Source organism: Tenebrio molitor, chromosome 3, assembly GCF_963966145.1.
Source record: "Tenebrio molitor chromosome 3, icTenMoli1.1, whole genome shotgun sequence".
NCBI lineage: Eukaryota > Metazoa > Arthropoda > Insecta > Coleoptera > Tenebrionidae > Tenebrio > Tenebrio molitor.
This window is the reverse complement of record NC_091048.1, coordinates 31,062,353-31,080,358: the sequence shown is the minus strand read 5'-3', so window position 1 is coordinate 31,080,358 and position 18,006 is coordinate 31,062,353. Positions and strand designations below refer to the sequence as shown.

Below are 18,006 nucleotides of genomic sequence, written 5' to 3'. Positions count from 1 at the left end.
AGCCCATTTTTCTGGACACAATGCGAAATTAGTGTCTGACCTTTTTGCCGATGCTACGAGTCGTGATTGCGGTTTAATGAAACGTATCTGGCATCTATCATAATGGATTAGTTGGTTTCACTTTCGAACATGTGCGAATTGGAATCGCCGCCTCCGCGATATCATTCAAAGAGCGCCGCAGAGCCAGCTTTGAGGACCCGGGGCCCCGTCCTGTCGCAAGGATAACGTCGGTCGAGGCCGTGAGGGACGCAGACGCGCCGCCAGCACAGCGCAAAGGTCCTTTTTCATCCCGCACAATTCCCTCCTCATTAATAACAACGTCTGTCGTTGTGGAGAAGAATGCGAAGTCATTACACTCTCCCGTGCGATCGGATTGCAAAAAGATTCTTTGTTTTGCCAAAGAACTTTCTTTGTTCGACTTTTTAAAGGTGGATTCGAATTTTTGCAGTGATTAGGTAGGTACTTCCAAATCAGACAAGTTTTTTGTTGGCGCGGAGAACCTTTAGATGCAAATTTTTGTCTGTTATTTTTTTGCGAATACCATTCGCACCGCTCACAGGAAATGCTTGTCTTGTCGTCTATTGGTAGGTGAGCATTTTTCGTCCGATTTCCGCCTCGCATAACTTCGACTACCGCAGCAAAAAGGTGCTTTTGAAAAGAGTTCTCGCCCACGACACTTAGGGCGCGAAAAAATCCGAAACCGAATGAATGACTAGCCGATTCCACGAGTGAAGGTTTAGCCCTAGGCCAACGACAGAGCCAGTTCAAAAACAGGAAAAAAATGAGACTATACATTCACATACTATCCAACGTGAGAATTTCGAAAATTCAATTTGCAATTTATATGCACATAATTGTCGTATCCGTTACTCGATATTATTGTCGGGTAATTTAACATAACATTATTACACCGCACATCTGTTACTCTTACTCTTCGTGGATGATGATGATGGTGTTATTAGGCGCGCCGGTGTTCGATTCTTTTTTTTTTCTGACAATGGCGACAATAAAAGCAATTAGACGGCGACAATGGGGCAATTGGAGTTTCAAGAAGGGACCGTCGACCGTTTTCTTCATTTTCTTGGACAAAAGCGGCACCGAACTAGGAAGAACGAGTTTTTGCCGATGCTCCAACAAGGATTTAATTTATCGACTTTCTCTGTGGCTGAAAATTCATCAGAAAGTCGTGTGATTCACTTATTCTTATTTTTTTGTCCTCTCTTCGCTCTTGTTTCCCACATCGAAAGGCGAGCGCTTATCATAATGGGATTTTACAATAAATAAAATCGACGGGAGTTTATTAGAGAAAGGATATTTTATCGAAATCTGATCGCCGGTGCGACCTTTTTTTTTTCGCCACTAATTCGATCGCTAAAAGTGAGAGCAAAGTGATATATACACCCACGTCCTGTTTTACTGAATACAGGTTCAACCTGCGTGTCTTTACTATTCCTTATAAAGTCTAAAGATCGATATCTGCCATCGATTTATAAGTGTCGAGAAAGAGGACTTGGTCTGCTGTTCGCTCACCATTTCTGCCTCTAATGCTTTCCTCGTGGTTCTCCATTTCGAAATATCGATCGGAGGAACGACGATGATAAATCGATGCTGTCACTATTATTAATGGACGATGTAAAGGGATCGTTCATGGGCGAAATAATCTGATTAGAACAATTTGCCACCGTTGATGCTAATAGACAGAACAATCAACGTCTGATGGAGAGTACAAGACGCCAGGTTTGACAGATCTGCACCCCATTGCTTTATACCTCTCGAGACCTTTACTTTCGCTCATGGAGAATTGTTTTTTGGATTCAGCCGGATCAGCGAAAATGTCAATGAAACCGTTTTACTATTCGAGGGCGTGGGAATCTCGAAAAAACACGTCAATTAATATCGACAAATCAGTCTAAGAATCCAAAAACTAGTTCATCGCTTCTTTCACCGACAGTCAGACAGTCTCGAGGAAAAACTACTTGACAATAGAAATTTTCATCCGATTCGGATGTTCGGAGGAAGTGAAACGTCGAAAGTGAACACATTTTTTCCAGATAATCGCATGCACATCCACTTAATTAGCATCATAAACCGAATAATCGTCTAATCATGATAATTTCGTCTCCTCAACCGTTGACCGGAAGACGGCTATTTTTTCGTTGTTCTGTTGAAAATTTTGACATTAGCAATTAACGGCAATAAAATCATGACGAGATCGTTCAGGTCGGAGCGATTAATTAAAACGTGCGTGTGAGAGATTTTTCGCTTGTTAAATGTCGACAACAATCAAAACATTCACTTTTTTATTATGGTTTAATTCTTAATTGTTGTAACCTAAGCTTCAATATGTTCTCTGATAACACTAATTAGTTGAGGAATCGATTATGTTTGCATGACTTCATTTACATAACGCGAAAGTGAACAAATGAAAATTCGCGGCTCGTTCGTTGTGGACCGTTAAACAATTAAGTCAGGGAATAGCTTTTAGAACTTGCATGTGATTTTCGAATAAGTTTTGTAAACAACGTCATGTACTCATGTCTATGTCCAGTTCCTCCAAGAGTGAAAGTGAGCTCGTAATATAAGTGATAAAAATTTGAATACTGATGATAATTTCGAGTAGATTTTAACACGACAATCTCCAAATAAAGAAACCAGACCTGGCGGGTGCGTATCAGGTGCTAATCGAAAAGAGAGCTGTCAGTATGACATGTGTCAACTGTCACGATGACACTATAAGTCTTCCCGGTCACAGGTCATGCCGTCGAATTTTAGTTTCATTCATTCCCGTTTTAATTGAATAGAAACACCGAACAAATTGCTCCGGGCTAATTTTTTATTTACTATTTACCCACAACCGGACGTCAAATCAATTTGCATCCAGCGGAAGTGACCGATTGGTACCTCATAATTCGCACGATATTAAATAGATGCTAATTTATGAGGCCATAATATTTTAAGGTAATGCAATAAAGTCACTGTGAATTCGAAATATTCGATTAGTGGGCGAATCTGTAAGGTTATCAGCTCGAGCAAAAAAAAAACATGCAAGCAACCTCGTAACTGACTTGTCATACCGGTATTATAATTGTTGCGTTAGGTTGTTAATAAAGTAGATGGATATACTCGTAGATATAGATACATATTTATTTGCCACAATGTCAGGCGGTGACACTTGCGACTATCCATAACACAGCTAGGTAGATAATTTACAAACGTGGGAATGAAAGGTAGAAAATGAAAGTAATAAGAGAAGCGTGTATTATCCCATTGTGTGATGATGGCTCCAAAGATGAACGCCACTAAAGCTAATGTCATGTAATACAGAAACACAATTACAGACAGCGTTAATTGTTTCAGGCCAAACAACACTTTATTATTCTGTGAATGTTTCTTTTTTTTGTGAGTAGAGACAATGAGCGTTTTGTGAGGTTTCACCCATGTTTAGAAAAACTAATCGACTGATAAAATATAATCGACGGTTAGACTTAAACGACGCCGTAACTAATCCAAAATGCCCTCTCTATAGAGTGGACACTACCATAAAGATTCCTATATGCTTTCTCTAATTAACTTCCGATACTCAGGCAGAATTTGTGGACTTCGTGACTGCATCATTACTGCAACAACAAACAATAAATATGTCGGTCTCTATATATCACGAATTTCTAACTTACCGCCGTTCTCCAAACGAGCCGCTATTTTAAGCGGCGACGCCACCATTTCGTCACTAAAATAAATCATTACCTCACCTTATAATTTAACGCACGCCACTGGAATTACAATCGACGTAAAAAAATGGAAATGATGGTTCATTTATTTGATGTATGCCAGTTTACAAGTCGAGTGTATTGTGTGTGGCCTACTTAGAAACTACTCGGTGCCAATTTGTTTTTTATTGTCTCGATTTGGCTTTTTATGCAATTTCTAACGACATATTGGTTACATAAAATGCAATTTTATGCAAGAAAGTTTGATTTCAACGAGGAAGAGGCACGTTTGCCACATTCTGGAAACTGCACCAACGTATTTAGTAGTAGATAGTAAAATGTTTAATCTAGAAGAAAGTACTTTGGTACGTTATCTAAAATAACACATCACGATTTTACGCGTACGTGACTGTGCGAAATTTTGCATGCTTATACAAATAACAGAAAAAAATTAAATTTGAAATTAAAATGTTTAGTTTGTTTTGGTGTTAACGGTAAATTGTATCGTACTACTAGTGGTAAAATGTGACCACGATCGAGATGAGAGAATGTTCGTTTAAATCCCTAATTGACACTATTTTTTCCGGCCACCCGTGTGCAGGTGAAAGGACTGAATCGTGAAAAATAAAATTTCAATCAATAATAACTTTTCAACGATTTTATCTTGTCGTATGCAAGTCGCCGGAATTTTTGCATAATTTCGTCTTGTAGAATTTCTTGTCGCGTAAAAATCTTGGGCATTATCTCGGCAATTAATCACGTGCACTACCTACGACGTACCTATGTATCTCTGCTTGAGTTTCACATGGATAGTTTTTACTCGGATTTATGACTTTAAACCGAGATAAATTATTATGTTACTAATTAAATGGCATATAATGCGAGTTGTTGGCATTTTTTATTCGCCCGTTCGTAATTAAATTCAAATGGAATGGCAATTATTGCCCGAGTGACAGCTGGAACGTAGGGTCACTAACACTTCTCAAAAGCTACACGGCGGCCAAAGCAAAAATTTTTCAAATGAATTAATTTAACACCGCGTCGGACGTTTCCGACATTTAACAAATTATTCGACTTTTTTGTGTTGTGGACCGGTTACGGTGCCAAAATTTTCGACAAAATACATTTTTAAAGCTAAAAATGCAACAAGAGGAGGCGAAAGAAATGAACCAAGCACTTAGAAAAATTCTAATTCTTTGTATGATGGTAAATTAAAATTATTAATTTTAAAAATTATTTTTTTTTACAAGCAGAAGTTATTCAATGCCACTTTTTAGGTGTATAATTGTTCTCACTGTCATGTCGTCAAGAGAGTGGTACAGGGTGATTCAAGTTTTACCGCGCGCACGATAAACCCTAGGTATTTAAAAATTAGTAAAAATTACGAAACTTTAGGGTTACATTCCCTAAATGTGTGCAATCAATTTTCCCTTATAACTTAATTCAGACCCATAAAATTTAAAAATTCGATTTTGAGCAAAAAAAAAAATTTCCCGTGCATGCTCATAATTCACAATTAATTCATATTTATGAAATTCGCATCAAAAGAAAAGGATTAGTTTTTGAATTATTCCAATTTTAAAAGAGCAAAAACGAAAGCAAAGAAAAATTATTGATCAACTACAAGACTTTGTGCACCCATATCATGTTAAATCAGTGAATTTATTCTCTAAAAACTCTTCAAACGAATAAAATGATTTTTCTATAAGATATGATTTGATTTTACTCAACAGCATCTTTTGATTAATAGTTTTTGTTATTTTCACCGGAAGTTTGTTAAAAAGTTTTATGCAAAAATCCTAGTCATGAAATGCACCAAGAGTAGGGTACTCGTTTCATTAAAAAATTTGAAATGTTTACAGAATGGTTCTACATCAGCGATACACAATCATTCCTGAATTTTTTTAGAATTTTAAATCGATTAGAAGTGGGTGTTTTCGCTCGGGCGGTAAAACTTGAATCCATCAGACTATTCGATTATTTTTTTATCGTTAGTCTCCTTGGCCTGATATCACATTACTCATTACTCGATTCGTAATTAGTGGCAATCGGCAATGTTAGAGAATTATCTAGTCCGGACCCACGCAAATTACTTTAGCTAGTCCAAAATCTAATTCTGTTATCCAAGTACAATTCCGAAAGTGATTGTTGTTCATAATGAAGACGTCGGACTTGAAACAATGGCAATTAAAGTTTATTTTGGCGATTATCTCAAATCAACAACGCGATAATTACGATAAATGAACGTTCCTACATTTCTATACAAAACATAATTGTCTAATCTCGGACTTTGCTTCTGTTCGTCCGGTGTTTTCCTTTTTTTTTTTTTTCGTTTATTGTGCTGTCCGAATGACGTTGATTGATTTTGTTAGCGCAAAAAGTTTTGCGCGTTGGAAAAATTGTTGAAAAAAATGGTGTTAATGATTTATTTGGATACTGCCGCCTCGTCCCATTTAATGAATAATTTGCACGACTCTTCTCGTTTATGTAGTTTCTGGAATTTGTCAAAAGTACAAAAAAAGAATGATCCCAATCGATTCGAGGACCAACGGCACTTGTGCGCTTGTCCAATATCCACGGCTCGCCATGAACCTTGCCAGGCAAAATAGTAGGCCTTGCCTTGCAACAATCAGCTGTCTTGTCAAAACCACACTTGATTACTATTTGCCAGTGAAAACAAACGCCGGGCGGTATAAAACAAAGTGGTGACTAATGTCACAGTTCTTTTCGAAAAAGATGACCTTGTGATCTGACGTGTCGAACCGCAGAGGAGTAAAAATGAGTGCCCATCAGGCCAGGGGGATACAGGATTATTTCGAGGATGATTACACGAGGAATATGCTTGACGGTAATGCCACTGCATGACTCACAAACGATCGTGCATGACGAGGACCTAAATTGGTCGAATTGCTTGCGAACTGTCAGTCTGTGTTCCATTTATTTAAACAATGTCGAGACGAGATTATTGATTTTTCGAGTAGCACCCCCACCGCCGGGACGGTATGGGGTTTTTATTAGTGCACCCTAGAAACAAGGATCGTGATTTTAAAAGGCTTCGACGGAGTATCGATTAATGAGCGAGGGTGAAGGACCCTCCTCGACCCCTCCATGTTCCCCATTCGAATTGAAATTTTGATGAAATTTCTTAACAGAGAGCGCGGTCAGACTTTTAGCTAAGTACAGTGTAGCAGCTTTAATGGCCCCCTATAATTACAGTAATAATGTAGAGCAAACATCTATGGAAATTATTTCCATGCGTGTCTCGAAAATCGTATTTGGGTCAATCTTTTTCTTGTCGAAACCATTTTTCCTGTGTGAAATGGGTTTTCAGGTTTGTTTTTGTCTGGCGCGCCGCCCCTCTATTATTAATAATTTTCTGTATCAAGAATTCAACGGTCACAACGGAGTTATTTGGGTTATTTCCGACGAATTTTGCACGGTTTGCCGAGAAAAACAATAAAATCGTCACCGTTTGACAAATCTATATTGCGAATCGGTTAGCCAACGTCCTTGGCGATAAACCGGCCCCAAAAGACTGTTGAAACTGATCGAGGTCCGACGACCACCAACCGGTACTGCTTGATTCAAATGCGGACATTACAAATCATTCTTCCTTTTTACCACCCGTATCTTCAAATTTACTATTGTACGCGAACGGCTGATTTGGCAACGTCGCATAATGTAACAACCTCTGCAGTGGTACTTTTGATGAATTTGCCAAATTGCTTTAAATGTTTTGGATGCAAATTCTCTGCCAAGACGGCCACGGTACAATCGAGTAAATTTACCAAATGCATTTTTCGTCGTTGTGTTGACGTACGTCACCCTCTTGTCAAAACTGTCACAAACGCTTGTAAATAGCTATTATTGATTTTAGACCGAAGGAGGTCAGTTGACCGTAATAATGTGGCGATAGTAGCGAAGCCAAAACTAAAAATCAGTTCCGGTTGTCTCTCGATAGAAAAGTTTGTCATTCAACTGACATTTATTTCAGGAATTGCGCAATTTTTGAAAAACCGCGATGATTTGCGTTTGCATTGTGTTCGTCAGAATCTTCCATAAAAAAAAAAAACACAACAGTTTATTATTAATTGACTCGGCGGAATCACACATTACACAACTCCACTCTCGTCGCAGTTTTTTTCTCTCTTCGAAAAACACTTGCGATGTCATTCCTTTCCTGCTACCATCTGCCACCGACTCCATATGGGTAAATAGTTGATGTGATCGAACTGTTCAAACACAGTATGCAGTAGTCTCGTAACAGGTTTCCGACTTTTACTAACCATCAACGGCAATTACATAAAACCTTGGAAGGAAAACTCCGAATAAATCAATTCGAAAGTTCCCGCCGGAAAAAAAGCGGTCTGCGGTCGGCGTTTTTAAGGCCGCTTGTACGTGTCCGCTGACGCACGACGCGAATTTAATTATTTAGAATTTGCGGTAGGAATGTCGACGATTCGAGCGATCCAAAGCTCTAACCTTCAATTTGCGAATTCGCCGGAGAAAGAAGCCGAAGGAATTAGGAGACGTGAAATATCGGGTGTCGGTATTGTTTGCGCGAAAGAGAATCTCTTCGGCGCGGTTCAACAGTCCGAGACCGCGGTTTCGTACGGCGGTACCAAACAGGATGGAATAATGACGATGTTTGTTTGTTTTTGTTTTTGGGTTTTGCGGACGGCAGACCGAACACCGCCCCCTGCACTCGTGTCAGTTTACGCAATTCCGTGACTCGTACCTATTATTTATTATCCAACCTGACAATAACGTCTTAATGACACACCTGCACTTATATTCGACGAGGAGCTCTCCCGTTCCGCATTGTGACAGTAGGCGTGGTGCGCACGGGGTTAGCTGGCATCGTGGGCGTCCATCCCCATATACGGACAAAAATAATCCATTCATGGCTCGGACAAAAAGCCGAATACTACCTACTAATGTGTGCAACCGAGACACACCTCCTGTTTATGTTTGGGTGAACGAACTTTTCACCATACCTACCTATTAGATTATGACATAACCATTCTTGTAGTCCGCCGTAATGGAACAAGACATTGCAGACGTGTTTGATTTATTAGTGTGACATTTCGTTTGCATAGAAAGTCGAAATTTTGCACAAACTGTAAAAATGTCGATTCCACGTCCGCATCTGGTCTTGGCTCGAAAACGTGAAAATATCCCCGGTTGCGCAAAGTTTTTGAGCATTTTAATTATAATCGCGATCGGTAAGCGTACTACAGTTGCCGCTTCATGTGCAGCATCTTGTAAATGTCCGCAACTGCGATAAATTCCAGTGATGTGCGTTTCAGTCCTCATTCATTAGCTCTAACAGCGGTGCTTATCAAACAATGGATTCCATAATCATCGTCTTTTATTATTATACCAGAAGTTCCAGGAAATCCGCACCGTTTCTGCAACGTCCAAAGCAGTCGTAACAGTTTTATCTTTGACTGTTTACGAATAAAAATTGCGGAAAATATACGTTTAGCAAGAACGAAACACAAACACAATATGATCAACGAAAAAAAAAGAGATAGCGGTTATGGAAAGCTAAACTCCTGAAAATACAAGGCGAATCAATCATACTGACAGCGATGATGAGATTTTGCGGAAACGCCAATAAATAAGATTGTGTGCGGTAAATTCAGCCACCATTTTCTTCGTTAGCATTTCAAAAATAGGATTCAGTCGTGAATTTTGTTTTTTTGAGTAAAAATCGCTTTTATTAATTGAAATTGACGTAAATGTCACAATTGACAAGTGACAGTTTATTAAGTTACTCCGCACGTTTTTCGATATTTCGTTTTCAGTAGCTGCCTTTTATCTCTTTCTTCGTTGATCATATTGTACCTAAAAGTTTAACAAGCAAAAACACGTTTATATCCTTGAAAATTTGCCACCTCACGTGTAGTTGTAATAAAAGATAAGTTTGAAGGTACTACCGATAGATAAAACAAAACACGACGTTCCTAACACCGTTTCTATGTTTGTTTTGTCAAATTTTATCTCGACTACCAAGAACAAGAAGTCTGCGGTTTTTTTTCGCCCACTGTGTAAATATACAAACGTCGATCTGGAGGGCATAATCTGACATCTGTTTTTGATTAATATTTTTACGTCGCATGTTGAAAAGGAAATTTCTTGCGGGACATTTGCATACAGTGCAACTCAAAGGATAGGAGCGATAAAAAAACGAAAAAATACTAGGACGTAGAATTTAAATATTTCCAATTTTTATGCAGATATGCGTCTATTGTTGCATTGATATTTCTTATCTGAAGTACAGTTAAGTAAATGATTGTGTTTTCTGGCCCGTTTCCCAAAATCTCTCCGCTTTTTGACGGACGTTTATGTTGAAAAAATTTTCCCCGGAAGACCCAATTATGACGATACGAGCTCAGACGCGGCTGCATCAGCCCGTTTCGACCTTCCACTCCCGGCGATTAACATGATCGAGCGGCAACAATCGATGTGTTCGAAAAATGCCATAATTGCATAATGACCCGTTGTCCACCATTAGATTAGCATAAATCTTATTTATTATAAGATCGAATGGGAATATCGTTCCCGATAACGGTACATCTGGGCAAGAGAATTGCGTAACGAATGATTTTTCCTTGCGATTTCCTCAGGATATGCAAGGCCATTGTTCGGCTGAATCATTTCCGCCTATTTGAACAAAATTAAAGGCGAACCATTGAACAGGAACGCAAATAAAATGCACACATCTCGGCACCTGATGCGTGCCGCTGCTCTTGTACTTTATAATACCCAGATAGATGTAATACATACTTGATCTCGTTGAAAACGGCTCCGCTTCCAATTAGTGAGAATAATTACAAAGCTATCGAACAGGAAACGAACGCGCATATAATTAGGATTTTTCACTTAAACTCGGTGATTTATTGTTCCAGTTTCGGAACAAGAACTGCGCACGATTAAGCCGATTTTTACTCTAGATCGGAATCACCGATATCCAATTTTCTCGCGGGCGTCGTCTAACAGTACCTTCTGGTCTTAATTAATAATAGTAACAGTAATAAGAAGGGATATGAAATTCAAAAGAAATACATAATAGGAATTTTAAAATCAATCGATCTCAACTGAGTGTTTGTGGAAGCTGGACAATAACAATGCATGGACCATGACACACAGGATGTCGTCAAGTGGACTAGACAAAGGAAAAAAAGAGTGCGTGCTTAAGACCGCCCGACAGAAGTGAAAACTTCTATGATGTTCGTTACTGATTTTAAGTAATACCTATGTACTATTCCGGACACGGAATCTTGGCCACAAATGACATTTAACTGACAAATAGGTGTGAACTGGCCTTATTGAATATAACCCAATTTTTGACTCGATAATGCAATTTCCCTGCTTTTTTGATGTCACAAGAAAAACTTCAAAGTGATTTTTAATAATTGTCATTTATTAATGACACTAATGCTTGGTTTACACAAATTTTTTTAGAAATGTCTAAAAAATGTTGGCCAAGATTCCGTGGCCGGAATAGTACATACCTATTCTATAAAAAATATGTATATATGTATTGTCACATGTGTGGACCGTTTGGGTGGTCTTTGACCGTTCGGGTGTTTTTTCTAAAGAACCCCCCCCCCGCTCGCTCTGTTGTCACGATTGGGTCCAACTTATTCGTAAATATGCAGCGCCGGCCGAAAATCAGTCAGTCTTGGTTAAACTTGACTACCCGCTTTTTTGTTTGATTTCCGACCCGAAACATCTGCGACAGTGCACCCCCTTGTCGGAGCGCCGACATCCCGAACGCGGCAACCAGGTCGCCCGCCTGCGACTTCGATTCTTATTGGAGTCACTTCGATACAAGTGGACATCGCACTTGTCACCGGAACCGAGATTGGTTAGAGTTTGTACACAAACAGTTCCGGTGGTAACAAATTGGCGCCCAACGTGGGGCTCTCTTTCGACAAGGTGTCGAAGACCCCCTTTCAAGCCGATGCCCATAATCGGAGTGACAACACGAGCCCGCTCCCGCATGATGCCATCGACCACCGTAGAGGACGAAGTCGTGGTCCAGCAACCACTGCCCATCACAGAGAGAGCAGCAAGTCCAGCCCCAGTGCAACAGCTGGCCGTCACCGCCGAGGTCACCGCAGACAACATCCTGGCGGGTCCATCCTCCTGCAGCGAGGCCATGCAGACCGATACAGCGTCGGTAACAAGTGTCATCCCCACAGTCGTGCTCCGAGGTGAGGAGTACCTGCCGACGTTCAGCGGCGACCCCGACGAGGACCCAGAGATGTTCATCGCGGAGATCAGAGAATTTTTCGCCGCGCCCCAGAACGCCTCGTTGCCAGAACGCGTCAAGGCCCGACTGGCCCACAGGCAGCTGAGGGGTCGAGCCGCTAAAGCGAATCTCTTTTTTCTTACCCGAGACAGGACCATCTCGGACTTGGAGGGGCGCCTCTTGGAGGAGTTCGGCGCAGAGGCCAACTTCGCGGAACTCTATGAGGAGTTCAAAAGGGGTACTCTCGGATGGGAAGAGCCGGTGGAAGTCTTCTTCGCAAGGAAGACCGCCTTGTACCGTCGGCTGTTTCCGGACGCACCAGAAGCCAGGTTGGTCAAGGAGTTAATCAACCAGATGCCACATCAAGCTCGTCCGACCTTGGCTGGCCAGTGCCCGCAGCGGGTTGTGGACCTCAAGCGCGCCGCCAAGGAGGTTCTCCCATATATACGACCCACCAGGAAGCCGGAAAACTGGCGCAGGACCGACGGCAAATCCCCGTCGCGGTCCGAGCCAACCAACTGAGTCAAACAATTAGCGCTCTTCCCAGAATCCAGGTCCGCATTGGCCAGCGGACGTTCAACGCTATCTTGGACTCTGGGGCGACGTCGAATTTTGTCTCTGGTCGTCTTTTTCAGCCCGGCAGATTGTCTAAACAAACCTTGGACCTAGCCAGTCAAAGAGCGACCATCGAGGCTTCCGGCTCCCTCAACTCCAGCCTGCACGTCGGAGATCAAACCTATGAGGATGTCACCTTCTTGGTCGTGGACGAGCTCCGTGACGACGTCATCCTCGGACTTCAGTGGCTGCGAGACTCCAGGGCCACCATGGACTTCACCCTGGGGTGCGTCCAACATGGAGTTACCGGCCGTCACACCACCTACTGGAACCGGGAACGACCATTTAGCGCCAATACCGACGTGCCAGAGACTGTAATACCCAGCCACGGGTTTCCGCCCTCATGTGCTCGCGAGTTCCGAGACATTGTACATGAGTTCGCGAGTGTATTGAACGAACAAGGTGCCACCGCGACAGTGCGCGTCGTGACCCACGTTATTAGACTAATTAAGGACGAACCGTTCCGCATTCGACCCTACCACCTGTCAGAGGACAAAAAGCGTGCTCTCTACGAATGCGTGGGTGAAATGTTGGCGACTGGGGTGATCGAGCGATCGGACAGTGATTATTGTTCGCCGGTGGTGCTGGTAAAAAAGAAGGACGGGACGGTGCGATTTTGCACGGACTACAGACGTTTAAATTTGTTAACAAAGGACGAGGCAGCGCCCCTGCCGCGGATCCAGGAGGTGCTACGCGATTTCGGGACCGCTACGGTATATTCGTCGCTCGACCTCAAGTCCGGTTACTGGCAGATCCCAATGGATCAGGCGTCGAAAAGACTGACCGCGTTCGCGACTCCCGACGGCGCCACGTATCAATACCGCGTCATGCCGTTCGGCCTAAAGAATGCCCCAGCGACCTTCCAAAAGCTCATGGCGCGGGTGCTTACTGGCCTGTTGGGCAGGTGCGTCCATGTATACCTGGACGACATCATCATTTACTCCAGGTCACACGAAGAACACGTCGCGCATCTTCGTCAAGTGTTCGAGCGTCTCCGGGAGTACGGTCTACGTTGCGCGATTGCAAAATGCCGGTTCGGAGTCCAGGAGCTGCCGTATCTGGGTCACGTAATCGGCAGTGAGTGCAACCGACCCCAGGAGAGGCACCTGCAGCAGATCCAAGACGCACCGACCCCGCGAACTAAGAAGCAGCTTCAGAGCTTTTTAGGACTTGCCAACTGGGTCCGGGAGTACGTGCCGCGATTTGCCGAAACCGCAGCACCGCTGACCGACCTCCTCCACAAGGGAAAACCATTCAAGTGGACCCCAGCGATTCAGGAGGCGTTCCACCAGTTAAAAACGGCCATGAATAAGCCTCTCGTGCTGCATCGCCCGAACCAGGAGCTCGACTTCATCCTGCAGACCGACGCTAGTGGCGTAGGAATCGCTGCCGTATTGTTCCAGGACCACCAGGGTACTCGCCGCATCATCTCCTACGCCAGTGCCCGTTTGAACGAGGCACAACGTCGGTATCATATAAACGAGCAAGAATGTCTCGCTATCGTATGGGCCGTCAAAAAATACCGGCCCTACCTGGAAGAAGGACATTTCTCCCTAAGAACAGATAATAAGGCGCTGCTGTGGTTGAACACCGCCAAGGAGTCCAGCGCAAAACTCACCCGCTGGGCACTCCTCCTCCAGGAGTTCAGTTTCACGGTGGAACACTGCCCCGGAAAACAGAACGAGCTCCCCGACCTGCTGTCGCGGCAACCCGACGAAGACGCCGTCCACGGGGAAGCAGAAGACGACGAGCGAATGTTGGCCCCGAGGACGTGCCGACTCCCGACCGAGGTCATCAACACCATCGACGTCCCGACGCTCGTCGACGAAGTAAAGGCCGCCCAGCTGGCCGACCCCGACTTCCCCGAGACTCTACAACGGCTCGCGCGAGTCCGTCGAGAAGGGGCCCGAGAACGAGGTGAGAGGTTTTTTGCGGAAGTATACTTCGTCGAGGGCGAGCACCTTTTCAAGAGGGACGGCCAAAAGAAGCTCTTGTGGGTGCCGGAGGCTGCCAGACCACGGGTCCTCCACGAGTTCCACGACTCTCCGGAGGCGGGACATCCCGGACAAGAAGAGACCTACCGGTCCCTGAGCAAATTTTACGCCTGGCCCACGGCGCAGCGAGACGTGAGGGCGCACGTCCGGGATTGTCTTATCTGCGCCACAACAAAAAGGGGCCCCCCACAGGCGGCGGCCCCACTTCGAAGTCACAACCCCCAGCAGCCCTGGCAGACGATCGCACTGGATTACATGGGCCCATATGAAGCTACCCCGGATGGCAACCGCTACCTGCTGGTCGTAACAGATTTATTTTCCAGATGGGTCGAGGCTTTCCCGGTTAAAGCGGCGACCGCCCGTGTGACGACCACCATCCTCGAGAAGGAAGTGTTCAGCAGGTGGGGGTATCCGAGGGCCGTCATAACCGACAACGGCAGCCAGTTCAGGAGCGGCGTTTTCAGACGGGCCTGTCACCGCTGGCAGGTGAAACACTGGCCGACCGCCAACTATCACCCCCGGTCCAACCCGACGGAGAGGCGGAACCAGGAGATCAAAAAGATCCTCCGCATAGCTCGCCAGATGTTCCCCAATCAACCCTGGGATCGCCGGCTTGTAAAAGGACTTTTCAATCTCCGACGGCGCCGTAATGCCGCCACCGGTCAGACGCCCAGTCACCTGCTCCTGGGCTTTGATCTTCGTGGCCCCGGCGAATGGGAATGGGACGACGGTCCCGTCCAGGAGCCGACTAGCGAGCGCCACCAACGGGCCCGTAACCAACAACGACGATACCAGGAGCGATACGTACAACCAGGCCCGTCCATCACACAGCTTCAACCAGGGGACCTGGTGCTCGTTCGGCACCATACGAGGCGCGGGCTCGAACCTAAATGGGTGGGCCCCGTGAGGGTCATCGCCGACGCTCATGGGAATTGTTACTGGGTCGAGCGCGGGGCCTACGCAATACGGGAACACATCAACCACCTTCGACTCGCTCCTGGACAAACAACCCCCGACGATGACACGCCGCGAGAGCCCGACGAAGCCGGGAACGAAGAGGGAGCCCAGGAACCCACCACTGTGGGACGAGTCCTGCCAGACCAACCTTTTCCTGAGCAGCAGGAGTTGCACAAACATCGACGCCGACAGTTCGTGCGTCGACGAACCAGGCAATCCCGCCAGCCGATGCCCCGAAGCTATCGTCCGCAGCCGGAACCGATCCTGATGGCCAACAGGTCGGAGTCAGAGGCCGATCACAGCGTCTCGGACCTACCAGGGGATACAGAGTCCGAAGACGCCCAAGAACAAGAGCGGGCTCTGCGTTGAATGTGTTTTGTTTTATTTTAGTTTCGTTTTTTATTCATTTTTGCATTATTTTCATATGTTTTGGTTCTTATCTTTAGTTTTTATATTCGTATTTCATTTACCCTCAATGTAATTCTGGTTTATAATAAATGTGACAGCTGAAGCCGGCGCTGACCATTCCGGAAGTTGGGCCTCCGGGAGGTGGGAGTGTGTCACATGTGTGGACCGTTTGGGTGGTCTTTGACCGTTCGGGTGTTTTTTCTAAAGAACCCCCCCCCCGCTCGCTCTGTTGTCACGATTGGGTCCAACTTATTCGTAAATATGCAGCGCCGGCCGAAAATCAGTCAGTCTTGGTTAAACTTGACTACCCGCTTTTTTGTTTGATTTCCGACCCGAAACATCTGCGACAGTGCACCCCCTTGTCGGAGCGCCGACATCCCGAACGCGGCAACCAGGTCGCCCGCCTGCGACTTCGATTCTTATTGGAGTCACTTCGATACAAGTGGACATCGCACTTGTCACCGGAACCGAGATTGGTTAGAGTTTGTACACAAACAGTTCCGGTGGTAACAGTATATCATTATGGATGACTTGGAGGAATAAGGAGCAAGGCATAAATAATTAATGTTATTTAAAAATCCAATGCTGTTTTTAAATAAACATCTAAAATCTGTATTTTTCAATAGAAACTGCAAATACGTCCGCTTTTAGAGGTAGAAAAAATTTGTGAGGTTAGGTTTGGATGTTTAAGTTTTATTTTCGTGACGATGATATTGAACACGATACAAGTTTTCATAGCAATACCAATACCCTGTATTTTCCATTTTCCTCTTCACATTTGCTACACAAATTTTTCGAATAGATGAATTGTTGAAGCCATATAATTGAGAATTACGTATTAAATCCTATGTACATTCATCTGTAAACTTACAATATTTGTCGTGTCTTTATCGTTTATATTATATAAAACTATACAAGGTATTTCACGATATTTCACAATACATTTTCAAAAAAAGCCGGGCATTTTAATGACAGTAGCCAGCTTTTTTCGGAAATATAATGTGGGTTGCATTTTAAATTACCTCAGGCTCATTATCACTCGTGAAATATCCTGTATACAGTTACTCCTGCAGCTCTGCTCTGAGGTCGGTCAGGTCATAACACAACGTACAATGAAAATTTAAAATTGACAAGTGAGGCACAGTTGATTGTTTTTCGCTCGCTCCGCTAAAAAACTCGACTCCCTTGATTTTAGCTTGCCGTGTCGTGCTGCGAACGATTTTCGCTTGTATTTTACCGTGTCGCATGAAACTAATTCACTGCCCTGGAATAAAATGTATGTGGCGCGCCTAAAGAAGTTTTCGCTTCAAAAAAAAGCATAGAACGAACACATAGAGAGAAAATAGATTAGCAAGAATATGCAAAAACACAAGAAGACCTGTCCACCCAAAAGATGGAAAGATCGGTGGATATTATCATCAACCGAATAGGCTAGACAAACAAGACCTAGTCCTAGTCGAAAGAAGAAGAAGAAGAAGGATAATAATAAATAAAATTAGAAGAAATTGGATTACGAGGTTCGTTTGTGAGCCACCAGCTTCCGGTTAACGTCGCGCTTTTACATATTTGCTCGGATCACGACTCGAAATTCCCCGCCACGCATCGTCGCGCCCGGTGCATCTGCGATAACTGCACTCGTGCAATCGTCCAGGGGCGAGGTGTGTGCGTCCACGTTCGGGTCCCGTTCGGTGCGGTCCTGCAGTTCTGGTTGCGGTTCGTGGGCAGGCCCGGACTGGCCATAGGGCAGATCGGGCGAATGCCCGATGGGCCGGATGCCCGGTGGGCCGGCCGCCGGTCTGACTCGATCTCTCGGCCATTGTTTTTTTTTGCTATTTAAAGAAAATATTTAAAAAAAATAAGGAAGAAAGGAATTTCCGCGGATATTTCCAAGTCAGGTAATCGACTCAAATTACGGAAAGCATAAAAATTCCTGCCAGTCGAACGTGCAGATTTGTTATCATGTAAACAATATGATACGAATTCTTTAGCGGTGCGAATATTTCCGCGTTGGTGGCGGCGTGAGGGATCTTTTAGTCTTTTTAGTTTTGAGCCGCCTCGCCGG

At 44.2% G+C, this 18,006-nt stretch overlaps 1 protein-coding gene across 2 annotated transcripts in view; it reads left to right on the top strand.

Moving 5' to 3' along the window:
• The window catches only part of Cen (cerebellar degeneration-related protein 2-like), a 37,393-nt gene that overhangs the window by 7,229 nt on the left and 12,158 nt on the right, over nucleotides 1–18,006 (top strand). Inside the window, exon 1 of one of the 2 annotated variants that reach the window (XM_069041881.1) lies at nucleotides 6,315–6,555. The exons of the other annotated variant lie outside the window; for it this stretch is intronic. Within the exon in view, the coding sequence (XP_068897982.1) occupies nucleotides 6,486–6,555 (70 nt within the window). The 5' untranslated portion in view covers nucleotides 6,315–6,485. Of the gene's footprint in view, nucleotides 1–6,314; nucleotides 6,556–18,006 lie in introns of those variants that run through there. 2 annotated transcript variants of the gene reach the window in all.